A 21,801-nucleotide genomic window follows, 5' to 3' on the forward strand; every position below is an offset into this window, starting at 1 on the left:
AAGAACAACACAGCCATAATCCTTCCCACCCAAAGACAAGGCTTTCATTTGAAGCAATATAAATAGTTCTTTAAGTTTCGACAAATGCATACAATTATGTGAGCACCACCACGATCAAGATAAAAAAATGTTTTATCATCCCTCCAAATTCCCTCATGCCCATTTACAGTCAACCCTCACCACAACTTCGGCAACCACTAACGTATTTTTCTTTAATTCTTATAAAGACAAGTTTTAAAGTTTTAAAATCTTGGTATCCTTAGTAGAGTACATTTTTTTTTTCGTTTTCAGATTGTTTGGATATATGCAAATAAAATCATTCATTCCGTACGTTCTCTCTCTGTCTCTCTCTCACACACACACCTACATACATGCCCATATCATATAAACCCTAAGAGGGAAGGAACGAAAGTGGTTAGCAGAGGAACACTTAATCACTATCTTTATATTACTAAGATCAATAAATATTTAAATCTTTGTATTAATGGGATCATCTAATAATGGGGAAAAAGTATAGGCTTTTTCCACTCAATGGTATACCTCAGATATCCTGTCATGTCAATAAATAAACATCTACCTCATAATTTTTAATAGCTACAGAGGTACTGTTATATAACCATATATATTTTAGGGAGATATTTTCTGTCATGCTAAGAGATCTTTCTCTTTCACATAAGTTTAAATTTTAATTTATTTGATAATTAAAACTTGGAATTGTATACCTTTGTAAAATGCTTTACTCTTTCATGAAGATACTCTGATAAACTCGAGAAGGAATTTTTGGCTTGTAACTACTGGCTTAGAATTATTGGAAGCAACATAACTTCCCTGAGTTATGATATCTAATGAGATGTTAAAAGCTCCTCACTTTAGTCAGAAGATTAAGAAGGGGGAAATGATGTACACAAATATAAACAGCCATCCTGGAGACTCTGCAACATCAGTTATCTACTGAAAACAAAACCAAATGTTTTAGTTCACAAAATACTTTAAAAACACGAAATCTTAATTCTGATCCACAAAACAACTCTGTGAAGTATGCGTGCCAAGTAGTATTATCGTATCACAGACAGATTATAATTGAAGCAGCCAGCCCCAACCTCTCCAGACACACATGTCCAACTGCCGGTTCAGTTTTCCCATTTGACTGCCTAGCAGATGTTTCAACCTTAATGTTTCTCAAACGGAATCCTCAATATCTCTTTTCCACTAATCAGTTTTACTTCTGCTCTTTCTCATCTCTGTAACTAACTATTCACCTAGTTTCTCAAGTTAAACATCTTGGAGTTTTCCTTGTCTCCTCCCCTTCTTTTATTCCTTATATCAAACCCTATCAACCTCAAAATATATCCATAATCCTATCACTTCCCATCACAGTCACCGCTAATACTCCAAACTGCCATCGCCTCTTGCCCGGCTGCTGCACCGATGTTCTAACTGGTCTCTCAGTTGGCACTCTTGCCCATCTCTCACCTTCAGTCTATTCTCCAAAGAACAACCAAAGTGATCCTTTAAAATCTGTCAGATCACCTCACACCTCTGCTTAAAACCCATGTAAAACAAATCCCAAAGTCCCACAAGACCCAACATGATCTAGTCCCTGGCTCCCTCTCCAACTTCATCCCCTGCAACTCTCTCCCTCCCTTGTTCATTCTACTCCAGCCACTGTGATTTTCTGCCACACCTTGAAAACACCAAGTATGCTTTATCTTTGAGCATTTGCATTTGCCTGCCGTTCCCTTTCCTCGGAATATCCTCCTCCAAAAATCTGCATGGCTCAGCCTCTCACTTTAGACCTATGCTCAAATGTCAAAGCCTCATAGCAACCTTCTCTGATCACCCTATCTAGAATAGCTATCCTCCTCTCATCCCTGTCACTATGTATCCCTTTAACCTGGCATGTTTTTCTTCATAGCACTTACCACTACTTGACATATACCATACCTCTTTGATTATCTGTTCATTTCCTCTCTTCCACCCTAGAATGCAATAATAACAATAACTGCAGCAATAATAATAGCAGCTAAATAACCATTAAATAATTACTAAGAACCAGGCAGTCCTCTAGATGTTTTATATGTCATAAGCAACAAACCAGTGAGTTGAGTACTATTATCATCCCCATTTAACATATCAGAAAAGTGAGGCACAGAGATGTTAGGTAATGTTCCCAAGGTCACAGAGCTGGTAAGTGGTGGAGCTGGGATTCAAACCTTGTAAGGCAATACTCAGAAACCATACTCTTTAACTACTGCATTCTGCTACCTCAATGAAAAGTATGAGCAAAGCCTTGAAACTGTATCATTTCCTGCTGTAGTCATGATGCCTAAAAGACTGCTTGATGCAGAGTAGCCTGTCAAAAAATATTTGTTGAAGGCAGAAAGCAAGGAAAAAAGGAGAAGAAACAAACCCATACTGGTAACTTGCTCTATTTATACAGCTAGAAATTTGCACAGCCTAGACCCAAACTTGAGGCTGAGACTCCTAATGTAGATTCTTTCCACTCTGCTATGGCATGGGTTTTCTCATATACCTTCTTTCATATGATCTTCAAAACTTTGTCAGGTCAAATAAAAATTAAAATTATTCACACTTTTACAGATGAAAATAAAGGGCCTGGAAAGGTTAGTAACTTTTCCAGCAGCACAGGTCAGTTCATATATCAACTAACTTGGAATAAACCCACATTTCCTGGTCTTGAAGTTTGTATTCTTCCCCACCACATTCTGCTGCTGCCTCCTGAAGATGACAAATGTGATTGACTCACTGAGCTAACCCATCCTATGTCATAGTTGAAATAAGAAACAGATACATTCCTGTATGAAATGTTGGCAAGAGGCCTTTAAAACTTCCTTTTGTGTCCAGATATTAGAACCTCTGCTCTTAGGGGAACACATGTGGCTATGATCTAAGCCTAAAAAAGAGCGATAGATACATGCTTCTTTTAATAAATCTGTGCTTTCCTTTCCTCTACCAAGTAACAGCAAAGATGAAAATGGTAAAGATCTTTACAACATGTTGGATATATGAAATGTTCAAACACATACACACTCAAGGACAGAGCAAAATGTCATGGAAAGTAATCCAAGCAATGAAGTCAAGAACCAAAATTCTGAACAATCTTTGAAATATAATAACTCAGCTGGAATATTTCCATAGCAACAACAGGATTATATGGTCATGTGCTACTTCTAATATTTAGCACACTTCCCTTAGGAACTGATATGATAATCACAAAAAGGTTTTAGTACAAAGACAAAACAGGTGTTATGGGGAACTGACACTTTCATCTTGCAACTTTTTTATTAAAAGCGTGTCAAAAGAGTAAATAGTTTACAAATACTAATCATTGTATTCAACCCAGAACCCTTGAGAAGGTCTTGAGGGTTGCTAAAACCTAGGCCCAGGCCTTCAGCAAAACACACAAAGAGTAGGTAACTTGCTCGAAATTATACATTCAAAACAAGTAGGAGCTCACATTTGAATTCAGGCCTATTTTCAGAGTGTGTACACTTTCTGTTTTGCCAGTAATGTATACAGGTCACAAAAGTGACTAGCCTGGGAGGTACTGTGTAGGATAATAATTGTTTTTTATGGGAGGTGATTAAAGGAAGAGAAGACAACTGTGTCAAATCTGTAGTAAAACAGTACTAGTTTATTTGATAAGTAAAATCCCTTCATCAAGTCCTCTAATTCCTAAACAGTGGTTATCAAACCTTTTGTGAAATGCTAGAACCTCTTAAGGGTACTTCATGCATTCTACAGTTATGATTTAATCAGCTAGAAGATTAGAATAATAATTTAAAATATAAAGAAACTAATGGACTTATCGCTAAGTTTTACTTTTTATATATTGTAATTTTGCCCCAGATTAAATTAGGGGTAAGAAGGAAAAGAGTTCAACTCAACAACAACAAAAAATACTGTCTCATGTTATAAAAAGATTTTTTTGGTCAAGGAATCCAAAATATTTCCTATTGAGGATGCAGTTATTTAAAGTCCTAAATACATTCCAATGGAGTATATCAGTCCATAGCTTTAGGGCTGCTCTTTGTTGCAAACTCTTTCTTGCATATATGACTCAATTCAACTTAATAACAAGAGGTATTATTGTTATATACTAAAAGGAAAACAAAAACAAAATATTTAATCCTGAATGTTGGCAGTGTATTTATTTAGTGTATTCTGGGCTCTGAACCCAATTGCCAATGTGTGTGTGGATCTTCCCACACCATCAAACAACTCAACTCAATTCTGACATTGTCTACCTGGAGATATAGCATCAGATTCCACAGGGTAAGGGTTCGGTCTCACAAGAATCCCCATCCCTCACTTCAGACACCAGCCACAAGTCCAAGCTGTTACCTGTGCTTCTGACCCACCCACCAGCTATGGACTGGAGGTTCCAACAACCCTTACTCCATGGGTTCAATTAATTTGCGAAAGCAGCTCACAGAACTCAAAGAAACATTTTATTTACTAGATTACCAGTTTGTTATAAAAGGATATAATTCAGGAACAACCAGATGAAAGAGATGTATAGGGCAAGGTGTATGGGAAGGGGTGCAGAGGTTCCATGGTCTCTCCAGGAGTGCAACTTTCCCAGCATCTCCACGCTTCCACCAACCCAAAAGCTCTCTGAACCTGTCCTTTCAGGTTTTTACAGAGGCTTCATTACATAGGCATGACTGATTAAATCACTGGCCACTGAGGTCAGGGGGTGTGACTGAAAGTTCCAACCTTCTAATCACCTGGTTAGTTCTCCTAGCAACCAGCCCCATCCTTTGGTGGAGTCCAAAAGTAGTCTCATTAACATAAAAAGACACCTTTAACACTCTCACTAAATTAAGTGAAAGGATATAGCTTAAAAATCAGTCTGATTAAAGCCAGTTATTTCATTAAAATTGGCTCATTTTCCCTACGAGCTAATATTTAGTAAAGAATAAGGAAAGACATTCCCATTTTGAATGGAAAGCTACAGGCATGCCAATATATGTTAAGGGAGTAATAATAACCAACTGGCATTAAGAGAGCACAAGTATGTGGCTTTGAAATTCCATAAGAATACAGTAGCTACTTAGTATTTCTGCATATCCTAAAATTTAACGTTGTGAATCTCTAAATAAATCACAAAAATTCTCCTATGGCATCCTTAACTCAATATGCTTATCTTTATTTAAAGCTTTGGCTTTCCTTTGGTTTTTTACCAAAATAGCAATACATCCTATAAAATGAAACACATAGGTTAAAAAACAACAATGACAAACTTCAGAAAAGAACAAGTCAATTCCACTTATATTGTGAACAAAATTATCTCAAGAGGATTATAAACTGGAAATTATCTTTCTGATGGAGAAGAAATTTTGCTTTTTAAACAGAAAAGAAAAGAAAAGAAATTCTGGTAAGTTTTAGTTTCGAATGATTGGTCAAACAGGAGAGAAGAAAAGTGATACCTGTACTTACTGTCGTTGGATCCCATGCTAATGAGGTCATCAGAATCAACATTGTGAACTATGGCTGCTTTGTATCCTGCTCTCTGTGCATTTAAAACCTGCAAGTCAGAAAACAGTCATGATATGAGCAAGAAAGTGCTTCGTCATAAGGCCCCTCAACTTCAGCAAACATAAATCAACGAGCCCATAACATACAACTAGAACTAGATTATGTATATATACAAGAACAGATCTCAAGTGTGTTCTTGAAACATAATGTGTTTTACAATTGATTATCAAGGACTTCTTTAGATATCTTCTTGATTTCACTCATGGTACTAAATGAAATGAGAGGCAAATAAAGGACAGAGACACAAGCTACCAAACCAAAAGGATCCAAAGCAATAAACCTGTCTGGCTCTAAAGAGGTAGAGACTTGTGATCAGGCTCTTGAGAGTCGTCAGCCCTTGAGAAGTCAAATCTACCTCTGCTACTTACAAGTGCATTAAACTTGGGCAAATTCTTTTTCTTCCTTAATCCTCAGTTTCCCCAACTTTAAAATGAGAATGGCAACAATATTTTTCACATATGTAAAACAATTTTTTAAATGTTTAATACCATGCCTGATACATAGAAATGAATCAAATAAAAGCTATTCTTATTATTAGCATGATCATCAACGATTTTCTTTAAAAGTCCTTACTAAAGCTTTGAAAAAATTAAAAATAACTCCAGCTTGAAGTTGCTTACTTTGGTTCTACTAGCTATATAATCTTTCCTAAAACTAGTCTCCAAAATAGTAAGCTTCGCACCATAAGAATATGGCTAGATGTGTGGAAGGATTTTCTTACATGAAAGATCTGAAAAGTATCCACACATGTTACCACACCTCACTTTTAAAATAACAATCTGTTTTAAATAAAAATAAACCCAGACCTAACTCCTTTGGACTGTTTGGTAAAAATGAAGGATCAGATCATTATTTGCATACTGGTTAAATAAAATGAAAATTGGGTATGCAAATATATATATATATATATATATATATATATATATATATATATATATAAAATAGTTTTGAATGCTTGAAATACTTTTGAATACTCTGAAAACTATATACATATAATTCTGGATACTTAATATGGTAAGAAACCCTTGAAACTCTGTTTTAGTTATCAGCATAATAATGATTCAAAATTCTACCGTAATTCAATAAAGATAAGACCTGAGTCAAGCTCCAAAGAGGAAGGGAAAGCCCAAAACGTCGAGTTCCTGAAAGTAAAAGGAATGCCCAAGTGTTCAGCAGACTGGATTTGAATGCTAAGTAAGAAAAATGAGGCTCATGTATTCAACCCCAATCAGGTAAGAGTAAAATTCTCTTCTACATTACCACTGACTTCTCTACTACTACCTCATAAATGAAAGCTGGAATTCTCAAAGAGACAATAATGTGCATTAATCAGGATATTTTTATCCTACCACCAAAACCCCCTGAATCTGCAGTGCCTCAAAGAATTAATATTTTGTTCAACTTTATAGTCTCTACAGGACCTATGAAATAATATCCTGACAGAACAGGCACTCATTACATATTACTAGAATGAGAAAATTTATAAAATATGTGGTTAAATAGCTCATATTATAACATTACAAACACAAGAGAGAAAATAAGGCAGTTTTTTTTTAATGAATTAAAATAGCATAAATAGTTCACCAACATAGGACCTACTGCTCTAATGTTGGGAATAACAGCAAGAAAACCAACCAGCCAACAAAATTGTTACAAGGAATGTTTTGCAGTCATGCAAAGAAAAGTCAATAATCAAAAAAGTAAGTTTACTATCTTTTGCCTATGTGTACATGTTTTATTTTTAGGTGGATTTTGTTATACAACTAAAATTTAAGAAAATGCCAGCCTCCACAGCCTCTTCTCCGTAGATTTTACTGCTTTCCAAGGGGAGGGGAAAAAAAATCTCTCAAGAAGAATAGAATAGCTTCTAAACTTTATTTCTTATTTATTACTTATATATTAACCTATTATTTATTCATTATATTATCACAGTAGAACAGACTCCAGTTAGCTTTTACTGAAACAAAAGTATACTTGGTTGGGGTTGCTATTAGTTTATCTGATGCTTTAATGACCATTTAACTGTTCCCAAAAAAAGCTAATGAAGTAACTAAGGAGAAATGTTTCTTTCACAAATCCAGAAAACAACTGTTTCCAGAGATACAATTTAAGAAATATAAAACTTATATCGAAAGTTGTTCTCTCCTAATATAAAACTTAAGTTTTACATTTCTTTTTAAAGCCAACTAATACACAAAGTCATTGAAATTATACATGATTTAACTTGTTTCCCTGAAAAATATATATTTGTGAGCAAAGATACATGTTAAGATACAGGGTAGGTGGTCTCAGGAACCATGATAAAGTGTATGTAAAGAAACATAGTTCAATTCAGTAAGTGTTTGCTGAATTTACATAACAAGTAAGGTATTGTGTGTTGGGCACAATGCAGAACTCAAAGGTGAATCAGAAACAATCACTATCCTCAGAGAGCTGGACACTCATGGATATCCAAACAGATCCGGTGCTTTCTAACCTATCTGCTCATGCTATCATCTCTGCTTGGAATAGGCTTTGTCTTCTGAACGCTTAATCAGCCCTTTAAATTCCATTACCTCCATGAAGCCTGCCTGTCCTGTTCCATGCCCTGTTCCACATGCTGTCCCAAGCACCCATATAACTGCTTCCTGCTTAGTATTTATATCAATTTGTTATCTTATATAGTGCCTTACAGTTGTTAGGGGAAGCACTGACAGAAACCGCCCATCCTAGCCAGGCAAGGTAATAGCCACTTGCATGAGTTATCTCACAACAGGAGATTCTGGTTAGGAACACGGAACTAACAAGCTACCACCAACAGGAAGAATTCGGGAAAGGTCAAAAGGACAGAAGAGACGCCAGTCCACATGTCCTACCAACCTCCCAGAATCCTTCTTGATGGAATTCATCTTGGCTGAGTGATGCATGTGCCACCAGGAAGGACCCTGAGTCAGAATGACTGGCCGGAGACAACCCAGAAACTAACCCCATCACCATAAAACCCGAGACTGTGAGCCACACGGCAGAGCAGTCCTCCTGGATTCCCTGACCCTGCTGCTCTCCTCCCAGGCACTCCCCCCCCAACCCCACGAAAAAGTCTCTTGCTTTGTCAGCACGTGTCTCTTCAGACAATTCATTTCTAAGTGTTAGACAAGAGCCCACTCTTGGTCCCTGGAAGGGGTCCCCCTTCCTACAACATACTTACGCATTATATGTACCTTCCCATTTACAAAACAGGCCTTCATGGGGTCCTTAAATATTCTGCAGTCTATGTGTGAATTTTTCCAGTAAGAAGGGACAAAATAATCATCAATTTTACAAGAGGCTTTCTGAACTGCAAATTGTTAAGAATGTAAATTAATGGATTTACAACAATCTGCTATGTAACTAAATCTAGTCATTATATTCTTAAAACTGCATTGAGCAGCTGAGGAAAACTGTTTCTTTCACACATCCAAAATGCAATTGGTTCCATAAATATGATATAAAATTATATCAATATCAAAAGCTGTTCTCTAATAAAATAATAAAATTACTTAAATAGAAAATGACTAAAATAGGAAGGAATTCTGTAAGCACAAATGTGAATTACAAAAAATAGAAACATGTTTTCAAAATTTTAACAAGAAGGCTTCCCCAAGGTTTTTGTTGTTGTTATTGATTTTTTAAATAATGAAATTAAATAAAAGAAACACATTAACATATGGATCAACAGGCTTATGAATACAAACAAGGAAAATATATCCATGTTATGAACTATAAAAATCATGTGTCAGTCAAATTAAATTACATTTTTAACTAAGCAGCAGCTGGTATTTTCAAAAACACATGAGGCAGAAATAAGACCTAAATCATTCAGTATGCATGTGCAAGGTTTCACATTCATAAAATGCAACCTCAAACACGTTGTCAGATGGAGGCAAAGAACTCAAAGATTCATAAATAAAAAGCGGGCACAGTTAACAAACCTAAATTCTAAAACAGCCATCAACACTGAAAATTGCATGAAAAGGCCTTCTGAATTGAACTACAAATCTGCCTTTTTAAGGAAACTGATTAGGGAGCCATTAGCTCAAATTGTGGTAAATGTACTAGTTTACATCTAATCAACAAATTAGCTGCAATTAAATTACGTAGACCAGGTAGCACCTAACCAAGAGTTTTAAAGAAATATGGGACTGCTGTCTTGTTATTGTAAATAGACAGTATGCCAGAAGATAGCGGACTGCTAATGGAAGAGGCTTCAATAAGACATGTTCTAAAAGGAACCCTGGGAATGACAGAATAATTCATCTTATTTCCAGACTGGACGAATTGGTAAAACACTAATAAAAGAGGCATTGTAAGAAGAAAAAACTGATTGCACTGTCAAGATGTCCATAGTTCATTAATGACATAAATGTACACTAATCTATCCTTGTTCTCAAAAAGATAATAAAACCAAAATCCTGCTGCCTTAATGGAAATCACAATACTAGAAATCTAAATTTATATTTTAAAGTATTGCCTTAAAAATTAACAAAAGATAATTTTTTCATGCATCTCAGTAAAAATGGTAATTATCAGAGAACTAAGCCTGACATCATCTTGAAAAAAGAGGTGTGAAAAATAACAGAGCATTATGAATGCCAGACTTCATGTTTCTTAAGGAACTACCTTGTTTATTGGTATATATCTCAAGCCTACAAGAATCTCTCTCATATAAATACTTGTTTAATCAAACTAAACTACAGCTAAGATAACTATTACCCAGTCTTACCCAGAAAGATATATGCCACAAAAATGAAATTTCCTTGTATTTATTGCTTAGTTCCCCCTTAAAAACATGCCAAAAATTTTACTTCAGTCATTATAGATAAAAATTTTTCTAAAACATTTTCCATTTTCCTAGCTGTCTCAATTAAAAGACACCAAATGCGATTTGACCTTTTCCAGTGACTTGGGGATCATCATGAACATGCTTTACTGGACCCTAGCGGGTTTTTCTCCTTCATGTTAAGTGTCAATGTCACTTCCTCTCTCTCTGTGCTTAGACTACCAGTAGTCATTCTAACCTTGCTCCACCCTTATATTCTTTTTTTTTTTTGCGGTACGCGGGCCTCTCACTGTTGTGGCCGCTCCCGCTGCGGAGCACAGGCTCCGGACACGCAGGCTCAGCGGCCATGGCTCATGGGCCCAGCCGCTCCGCGGCATGTGGGATCTTCCCGCACCGGGGCACGAACCCGTGTCCCCTGCATCGGCAGGCGGACTCTCAACCACTGCGCCACCAGGGAAGCCCCACCCTTATATTCTTTTCTATAATAGAGAAACAAAGAAGTAAACCTGATAAGAATTCTATTCTTTAAACAAAAAATTAAGTACATAAAAAGTTCCAAGAAAAATCGGGAAAAGTATATGGTTTCAAAGCTGAAATTTTGTGACATTTGTTATGGTGGTACAAAGGCATGTTTCCGTCTCTTATTTTAGGTTATGTTCGAGAGCGTTGACCTTTTGATTTATGGCATATTACAAATGTACATGTTTATTTATTATTTAGGCTTAAAGATAAGTTGTATTTATTTCGTTAGAAATTCTGGTGGTAGGGCTGGTAAAATCTGTGTTTGTATGCAAAGCCATACTTACCTGTTTCAAGTAGAACAGAAAACAGAAGCCAGAATCCTTGGAACTTTAAAAATTAATTAAAGATTTTATGTTATGTCCCAGTGGCAGCATTTTAAAGTCAATCTTAGTACATGGGAAAGCAATTTTTAAATATCGAGGGTATTGAAAACTGTAGGTAATAAAACAATTTAGTGGACCTGGGTGAACTTTTTTAATAAAAGGAAATTTCATTTACCAGAGTATCATAGCTAATACAGGTAAGGACTGTTTCATGAAACTTTATTACAGGCTGCATGTTGTATATGTACTGAGGCATGAATAAAAATAAATTTCTTAATGTGGGTTGCAGTCAAAAAAGTTTGAAACCCATATAGTGAGTTTTTAATGTTCTGTAGGTTGTCTGCAATCAGAAAAGAGATTTGTGCTTTTCCACTCATTGCAACAATATTATTCTGTAACATACCATCACAAAATCAAGGTCATTAACTTTCAGGTCTTTGAATGTGGCTGTTTCTAATGAAGTTTTAATATTATGTCTAGTACATGGTTAATACTAAAGATTAAAACCAAAAATGATCCTTTTTTCTTAGTGACATTAAGAAAACCCAAATAAACCTTTATGTGTAGCTATTTCTGATGTTTGCTATTGATTTAAAGATGTTTTTCTTAAAAAGAAAAACTTTTACTTTTATATAATGAACTAAACCAGTTAAAATAAACTATATCAGTTAAAAGCTGTCTAGATTTTTACTTTTGAGAATTGCAATTTAAATTTAACAAAGGTATCCATAAAATATTCTCTAGTTACCTATGTACTGACTATATTAAAGTGCAAATTAAAATGAAGGATCCAACCTAAGTTCATATTTTTGGATACTGATAGGATTCATATTCCAATCAAATCTTAATTATTTCTCATCCTAACACAGCAGAAGCTCCATTTTAACCCACCCACCACTGTTAATAAAGCTTTTTGGAAGAAACTGTTGTGCAACAAAAGGATAAATCGAAACTTGCTATCAGCCTACTAGGAATTTCCAAGTAATGACAAGGATTCATACTGCACTTGAAAAACAACTGATGAGGCAATGAGACTTTGATGCTCAGCGCCACCCAGTGACAGATCTCTGAGCATACTTCTCCCTTTACTGCCTACTCATTTTGATGTTCTAAGCACTATACTGTAAGCTCAGCACACAGAACTGCATAAAACATTAAGTCCTACTCCCAAGAAACTGAAGTGAGAAAAGATATACCCATGGTGTTTTTTTAGGCTAGAATCAAGCGAGAGAAAGAAAATATTACAGGGCAAAAAGAAAGAATCTATAGTAAAGAAATAGGAAATGCATAGTACTGTTGGCTGGGGTTTGCCCTGGCCTCAGCAAAGAATCTTTCCTATCACAAGCTTTTCAAACACAAGACAGAAAATGAGCAGCTTTAGTTAGCGATCACTTTGTGGTACACTTGACATCACTTTATTAAAACATTTGAAATTATTGTAAAAATATCCCAAATAGGAAGCTCCTTCATGAAAATACGATATTAATACCAGTTTAACACAATCTGTAAATAAAATAAAATCTAAAAGATTTACCTAACAAAGTCTTCAATGAAGTCTGGTTAAAGTAATTAACAACATTAACTAATTAACATTAGAAATAGGTCTCTCTTAAGCTGAAGAGTACTCAGATATTTATTTTACTATTTAAATTGTACATACATACATTATGAATACCTTTTCTGTGAATGCTATGTTTTAAAACACAAAGGTAAAAAGCCAAAACAAAAAAGCATAACACAGATACTGATGGTTTTGGAGCCTGGCCTCTTCTGTCCATCTTGGCTATACAGTGGGTTTTGGCACTTCCAGCAATCTGAAAACTGAAGCTTCACTTTACTGTCCAACCTCTATGGATCCTCTGCAGAAAATGTAGTATAACTCTGCTTCTAAATCTTTCCAAATGCCAACTGAAAAAAATTCTCTGGAAAACATTTTCTTTACTTTCAGAACTGGCAACAGAAAGCAACCATGACTCAACCATCAGCCTGGGCACAAACTACCCTTTTTCCCAACTTGGATATCTAACACAGAAAGAAAGTTGTTTTCCCTATAAGGGAAAGAGATGAATTAAAGAAATTAATGGGGGACTTAGAGAATAGAGATAATTTTCAAAACCTAGCTATGATCTTCTTTCATCTGAAGTAAGAAGAAATTAAGAAGTAAAATCTCTTTCTCAAATGATCAAAGCAAGGCAGATGAGAATGGAACAACAGTAGAGAATTCAGAGTGTGAATGTAAAAACTGTTAATTCTATCTACAGGATAAAAATTCCTGGAAACATTACAGTACAGTAGGGAATAATCAATTGTTGAAATAAGATCCAGAACTGTGGCAAGCAATCCTGCCAAGATTAAATCCAACATAATTCTTTCCTACAGGTTATTTTAGGATCACTACAGGCCATGTTGGGAAGAGCTACTCTATGGAAGACGGTATTAGACCCTAATGACGTTTTCACTCTCATTAATAGGAATTCAATGACATAAGCCATCTTTCCCTCTTTCTTTAGGTCCCATCTTTCTTCCTTAACTAGACATTCTTCATTTAATGTGTATCTGAGTAATATGAATAACTTGATTTTGAAGCAAAACAATGTGTGTGGAATCTATGACAAAGGAGGTAAGAACGTACAATGGAGAAAAGACAGTCTCATAAATAAATGGTGCCGGGAAAACTGGACAGCTACATGTAAAACAATGAGATTAGAACATTCCCTCGTACCATATACTAAAATAAACTCAAAATGTATTTGAGACCTAAATTTAAGAACCGAAACCATAAAACTCCTAGAAGAGCACACAAGCAGAACACTCTTTGACATAAATCAGACCAGTATTTTTTGGCTCTGTCTCCTAAGGCAAAAAAAATAAAAGCAAAAATAAACAAATGGGACTGAATTAAGCTTAAGGCTTTTGTACAGCAAAGGAAATCACTGATAAAACAAAAAGACAACTCACTGAGTGGGAGAAAATATTTGCAAATGATATGATTGATAAGGGGTTAATATCCAAAACATATGAACAGCTCATACAACTCAAAATCAAAAACAAACAACCCAATTTAAAAGTGGGCAGAAGACCTGAATAGACATTTTTCAAAGAAGACATACAGATGGCTAACAGGTACATGAAAAAATGCTCAACATTGCTAATTTTCAGGGAAATGCAAACGAAAACCACAATGAGATATCACCAAACACCTGTCAGAATGGCTATCGTCAAAAAGCCTACAAATAACAAATGTTGACAAGGACATGGAGAAAAGGGAACGCTCCTGCACTGTTGGTGGGAATGTAAATTGGTGCAGCCACTATGGAAAACACTATTGAGGTTCCTCAAAAAACTAAAAACAGAACTACCATATCATCCAGCAATTCCACTCCTGGGAATATACCCAAAGAAAACGAAAACACTAATTTGAAAAGATATGTGCATCCCGATGTTCACAGCAGCATTATTTACAATAGCCAAGGTATATAAGCAACCTAAACGTCCGTCAATAGATGAATGGTTAAAGAAGATGCGCTATATAACTGAATATTATTCAGCCATAAAAAAGAATGAAATTCTGCCATTTGCAACAACATGGATGGACCAAGAAAGTATAAAGCTTAGTGAAATAAGTCAGACAGAGAAAGACAAATACTCTATGTTATCACTTATGCATGGAATCTAAGAAAATAAAACAAATGTATATAACAAAACAGACAGATTCACAAATATAGAGAACAAGCTAGTGGTTACCATTGGGGACAGAGAAGGGGCAAGATAGGAGTATAGGATTAAAATAGATAAGCAACAAAGATATATTGTACAGCACAGGGAAACAAAGCCAATGTTTTATAATAACATTATGAAGTATAATCCTTAAAAGTTTTGAATCACTATGTTGTACACCTGAAACTAATATAATATTGTAAATCAACAATACTTAAAAAAAAAAAGAATGTGTGTTGAAGAGCTATGTAAATTAAGTTACTGGCATTACATTCTTTCATGAGGTTAGGGTAAAGTACATGTAATTTACTGTTTTTCATCTTTTTTATTTATTGAATGTTACTTTCCCAGTAAAAGAAGAGAATTTGCTTTGTTGTTTTAATACTGAATAAATTTGTATATAAAGGAATCTAATTATTAAAACACAGATATTTTTATCAAAGGGTAGAAGAAAGGAATAAATGAATAAATTAAAGAACTAGTAGCACAAAGCTGTTTGAACCATATATGGGTAGAAATGTTTCCATCCACCGAGTATTATTTAATTAATGAAAACTTTGATACAGGATTCTGAAGTAGATTAGTAACAAATGCTATAAGTTACTTTGTAGAAATACAGAAAAGAGTAAGAAAACTTAAATAATTATATTAGATGATTCTGAGATATTTGAGAATTTAATTTCTACTCAAGCTCGTATCTACTTGCTTATTAATACTACTGAAATAAAAGTGCAGTTCTGAGAATACCATGTAATGTATCAGCCTGGAGGCCTGAGAGAGAATAAAGAAAGGTAAGCCTAGAAAGAAAAACTGGATGCCTATTTTGTAAGATGATAAAATTTCACTCCAAAAATTTTATTCCTTGTTATTATGATAATAAAGTCACATAAATAATCCAAAAAATGTTTATTTTAACTTTTTAATTCTCATAAAAATTGGGACCTAGAGAAAAATGTTTGTGGAATAAATGAATATCTAGGTTTAGAAATATTTCCAAGAGCATTAAGTGAAATGAACATGAAGCCAATAAAAGGTTCCAATAATACTGTTTATTCCCTAATCCAGTTAAATTTAATTGTAAGCCCTTAGGATTTTCTTAATTAGTTCATTCAGCAAATATTTATTAATCATCTACCAAGAGCCATACAATGTATTAAGCATCTGAGTTGTAGAATCTAAAACACTCTCTTTTCCCTCACAGAGACTGACATGGGATTAAATAAGTAATATATAAAAGAAGAAGTGATCTATTCTGCCTTGAAGAAAATCAGGGAAGGTTTCAGATAGGAGATGAAACTTCATCTTAGACCTAAAACAAAGTCAGATTTCCCAGACAGACAAGCAGAGGGAAGATATTCCAGATGAAGGACATGGTAGAAACCAAGACAGACAGGGAGAGACTGCTCAGCACATAAGGGGATTTGTAAAGTCTTGACAATTAAGGTAAGGGGACAGGCAAAGTACAGATGTGACTTTAGACAGAGACAGAAGTCAGGTCAAGTAGGGGTTTGTACCCCAGCTAAGTTTGGTAAAAGTCACATTCCAACAGAAAATGAGTACCAATATATTCCTTATCATCTTTAATCCAAATGTAACTCCATCTAAGCCCCCCCTCAAAAAAATGTAGAGGGAATAATATCTAAGTCCTTTCAGCCTCCTGCAGCTATATTTTTCAAAAATAATCACTAGGAAAAAAAAAATAATCACTAGAAAATGGTAACATAGAAGTAAAGAGGTCAGTTTTAAATGTTGGTGAGTCACATTGATTAAAGAAAAGGGCCAATTTGCAGATAGTCATACAAAGAGAAGACTATTGAAATGATTACTCAACAGCACATTTACTCTAAAACGTAACCTCACGTGAGTTGAATTTTTAAGATCAGAGTATCATAATTTTGATCAAAATTTTATACCTTAGGTAACTTAGAGCCAGGTTTAACATCATGTGGCTTTGTCTCTACTACCAACATGTGGAACTGTAACCAAATATATTGTTCTTTAAAAAGTAACTTTCGCTTGTTGATTGCAAAATACAGTTCCATAAACAAAACCCATATATATATATATATATATATATATATATATATATATATATATATATATAAATGTTAATTTTATTGCAGAAGTTTGGAGATTATAATGACAGCATTTAATTTAAGTTTGAGTCTGTGTTGGACAAATAAGCACTATGCTTTACAAATGATTGGAAAATCAGTTTTATTTGCCTCCTTTTTTGACATTGGTTTGATTTTTTGTTTGTTTGTTTAAGTAAAAATCACTAAACTTGTGCAATGGTAGCATGGAAATTACCTGAGGTGTCTTGTATGATTGTGCTTTGACAAAGGTGGACATAGCTTAAATTATAAAAACTAAAGATTAAAGAAAAAGGAAGTATAAGTTTATGCTGCCTATTTAGAAGAGAACTTTCATTCTTCATAACTATATAACCTTATAATGCCACTGATTCATAAGGGCTTTAAATTAATTCTGTAGGGTAGGACACCGGCATTATTAGTGTTCATTTTATATCTCTAATGTTCTTGGTCTTACTGAAACATTTCAGTATACAAAAATACTGCAATATTAATACCCAAGAGAAAAGCCATCATAATGTGTATGCTGCTCATTATGATCAGTGTGGTACAATTTTTTTAAATAAACTATCATGCCCTTCAAAAAAACAATCACTAGAGCGTAAAGTGGTAATAAAATTCAGCAGAAGTACATGCATTGCACCATTTCTGTTTACCAAGCTTCCCTTGAGTTCAGTTAAAATAAAGTAAATTGACTATGTGAAGAAGTTGTTGACTTAGCATTAAAACCATAAGGTAGAAATATCTTGGACTACAATGACAGATTTCTGATAACTAATGTTTATTTGGCTATAAACACAGAACTCTGTATAGTTTAGAAAAGTTCTAAGTGATTATTTTAATGTTCTTGAAATAACCAGGTATTTTTACAAAATTTAAAAAAATTTTACTTCCCACTGGGATGCCAATTCAAGTCTTCTGAGAACTCTCTGCCTCAGAATGCTACAAAGTCATTTTTATAACTAAAAGATTTAATGAAGCCTTGACTTATTTACCAAAGAGCCAGCAATGTTTTCTTAATTTCAAATACTCACCAAAAACTAACATTTCCAAACAATTATATTTTGGCACAGTGAAGAACAACTGCACAAAGATAAACAAAATAACATCGCTTTGCTTTTCCTCTAAAGCCAGCGGTCCCCAACCTTTTTGGCACCAGGGACCAGTTTTGTGGAAGACAACTTTTTCACGGCTGGGGAAAGGCGGGGTGGAGGGGCTCAGGCGGTAATGCAGCGCTGGGGAGCGGCAGATGAAGCTTCACTCCCTCGTCCTCTGCTCACCTCTTGCCGTGCGGCATGGTTCCTAACAGGCCTGGGACCCTGTCCACAGCCCAGGGCCCTTGGGGACCCCTGCTCTAAAGAGCTGTATTTTTCAGAAGATACAGTTTTTGTCAGTGTGAGTAAAAGTGACTGCTTTCAGATTAAGCAGCTGGCATGTAATCAACAGTTCTTCTTACTGCCCTTCTGGACATTCCACATATCCAAATACTGACTCTGAGTATGAGTTTTGCTGTATCTCTCCAAGGCAAGACAGATTAAAAGGTTCAAATGTGCTTCTCTTGACAAAAGGTAAAAAAATTAAAACAGTATTCTATCTTAAAATGTTACAAATGATTCAATTTCCTACCCTCCAAAAACTGTTAATTGCATTTCAGCTGTATTATTGGCTACCCTGAGTCACAAACCACTTGGGATAGTTTGTATATAGAAAATCTGCCATTTCCTTTATTGTTAACACATAACTTTCACTTCATCATTTACTTTTAAGAAAGAATAAGAGAAGTCTAGGTTTCTTTAATTACAGCATAATATTCATCTTCAAAAAAATCTAAAGAATTATAAAAAGTAAACCCTGAAATGTCCATCACCATTAATCATTTGAAATATCTTGATACAATTTTATTTCGTACTTCTTTTCCCTTCTGCTATCTACAACGGAAAGAGTTCCCTTCTCCAAGGAAAGCTCTGTAAAATAGGGCCAATTCTTATTTGTCTGAGATAATCTGGGTATCACTTTGGGTAGCAGGCATGACAAAAAAAACAACCTTGCAACTACTCTCAACTGTAGCACACAGTATGGTGCTGAATTAAGCTTTTCTCAGTACTCAGTCTCAGGATGCTACATCAGGAATAAGAAAATGAGCTATTTTCTTAAGTCAGTGTATTCACATAAAACTGTGGCTAAATACATGAATGAACCACTATTGATTATCTACAAAGAGCTATTTATTTGCAATTCAGAAGAGAAGCAGCATACATAAATTGTAAACAGTTAGGTTCCGTTAATACAAAACTTAATCATCAATTTAGCCCAAAAAAATACAGTCATAGATTTCTGATCTGAAGATTATATCTCATAAAGCTAAGAGCCAATCCACCAGTAACCACCCTTAGAAAGGAAATTTTCTTTGGGATGAGACTCCAGATGTTTCTCCAGTAATCATGATGAATTTATCCTTATCCACTCACCCTACACTTGACAGGTGATTCATAATTCTTATCCTTGTATATTTATGAAACTTATTTTGTATACATTACACACTGGCATGATTAAACTGTCCTTTATAAGCTAAATTAAAAATTTTACACATCAACTGACATGAGTTACTATATCACAGGGTGACTTATCAGCCAATGATTTCGTTTCTGAAAGGTTCGAACTAAATTTATGTCTCAATTTGACTGGGCTAAGAGATGTCCAGATAGCTGGTAAAATATTATTTGGGGGTGTGTCTGTGAGGGGCTTTTGGAAGTGATTGGCATTTCATTCAGTAGACTGAGTAAAGAAGATCCACCCTCACCAATGTGAGTGGGCATCATCAAATTCCTTGAGGTTCCAAACAGAACAAAACGTGAAGGGAGGGTAAATTCCCTCTCTCTCTTCTTGACATCCACCCTCTCCCGCCCTTGGACGTCAGAGCTCTTGGTTCTTGGGCCTCAGGACTCCAGAACTTAACACCATCAAATACCCGGGTCCTCAGGCCTTCAGACTCTAACTGAATTATACCACTGGCTTTCCTGATGCTCCAGCTTGCAGACAGTAGATTATGGGACTTCTCAGCCTAATACAGTCAGCATCTTTGCCATCTTTACCCTCATTCTATTTTACACCAGTAATGAAAAAAATCACTAAAACATTAATAGCTATTACCTACTGCCTACTTACTGTGTGCAAGGCACTGTTTGATAAGCATTTAACAGTGATTATTTCATTTGATTCTCATAACAATCCTCTGATGTAGGGAACATTTAAAATTCTATTTTACAGATAAAGAAATTGAGGCATACAGGGATAAAACAACTTGCCTAAGATCACACTGCTAATGAATGATAAAGATGGGATTCAAATGTATGCAGCCTGTTTCCAGACCTTGATTAAAACCAATGTCTCCCTTGTAAATTAATGTCTTGTAAACTTAATATAACTGAGACAAAGACAGAAATCATTAGGAACAACATGAGTATGAAATCTTTACCCTTAAATGGCTATAACAGACCGTGCTGTATATTTGTGAAGGAAAAATAACAAAGTTAAAGAAAATGTATAGAATAGAACTTTATCCATTGAGACTACGTCTACATGGTCAGTTATAATAAGAAAATTTTTAACATTTTCCTTTCTAAGATGAGAATTCTCAATCTAAACATTTTTACATATTTTTTACATGTACATACTTTTAAAGAATGCAATATACATGTAAGTAGAAGGCTTACTACACTACATAGTTTGATTTAACAAACCTTTATTGCTCTCCTACTATGCACTATGATACAAATTAGATATTTAAATATAATTCAAACATGAACTCTAAACACAGTAAGCTCGCATATAAGTGAAATATATATAATAAAAAATAATATTGTGATAAAGAGATACAAAGGAGGTATTTACAAAGTGGAGGGTGGCACATTGAACTGGAATCATTCATTCTGCCAGAGAGAGGGTAGAAAGAAAAGTAAGGCTTCCAGAAGAGGTAACTTTCTCAGCTAGCACTTAAATGATGAAACAGTCAGAAATATAGGTGATAAAGGTCATCTTGGACAGAGAAAATAATGTGTGTAAAGGCACAAAGACACAGCAAGTTGAGAGATTTCAGTAGGTTCTACGGCTACAGCATAAAATTCAAGGCAGGAAGTGGAAAGAGATGAGCTGGAGTAATAGCTAAATCAGGAAATTCCATTAGAAGTACTCAAACTCATGATGAGGATCCAATAAAGGGACAAGAGAACAAACCAACCCTCCTATTCATTCCTGGGTTGGGTTTTCACCCTCAAAAATAAATATTCAATGGCAGTATTTCCCTAAATTTTACAGTGAACCACCTCCCTTCCCCACCTAAAAGAAGAAAGTTACTTAAAAAAAAAAAAAAAAGAGGTATATTCTAGTTTCTAGTTACCAAAGACTTGACTGAGACGAAAATTACATACCTTAATGATGCAATAAACCTTGAAATCAGCAGAATTAGCTTACTTTTAGTTTCTTAGTGAAATTAATGAAATATTACAATAATATTTCATTTTTGTTGAAACAACCTGTAATTATTATAGTTTAGGTCTGGATCAAATCTTAAAATGGTTTAAATTCAAAAGACATAACAACCCTGAAGAGAAGGAAATCTAATACATTTGACTTCAAGCTCTATTTTCCCATTTAAAGGCAATTGAGAGTTTAAATTTGGAATTAATATACAATAGTAACAATACTTATTATTTACAAAGTGCTCTACATTTTCAAACCCTTTTACAGTTATTACTTTATTAATTTAGTAAGTTTATTATGGAGGTGTCAT

The 21,801-nt window shown here is 34.8% G+C and overlaps 1 protein-coding gene across 4 annotated transcripts in view; it reads right to left on the bottom strand.

The window, feature by feature from the left end:
* The window catches only part of RNF13 (ring finger protein 13), a 139,599-nt gene that overhangs the window by 50,052 nt on the left and 67,746 nt on the right, over window positions 1-21,801 (bottom strand). For 3 of the 4 annotated variants that reach the window (XM_079922334.1, XM_079922333.1, XM_079922332.1), the window contains one exon: window positions 5,464-5,551. In XM_079922334.1, coding sequence (XP_079778460.1) covers window positions 5,464-5,551 — 88 coding nt within the window. Of the gene's footprint in view, window positions 1-5,453; window positions 5,552-21,801 lie in introns of all 4 variants that reach the window. The other variant, XM_079922335.1, reaches the window with a different exon arrangement.

This window comes from Stenella coeruleoalba, assembly GCF_951394435.1.
Source record: "Stenella coeruleoalba genome assembly, chromosome: 5".
NCBI lineage: Eukaryota > Metazoa > Chordata > Mammalia > Artiodactyla > Delphinidae > Stenella > Stenella coeruleoalba.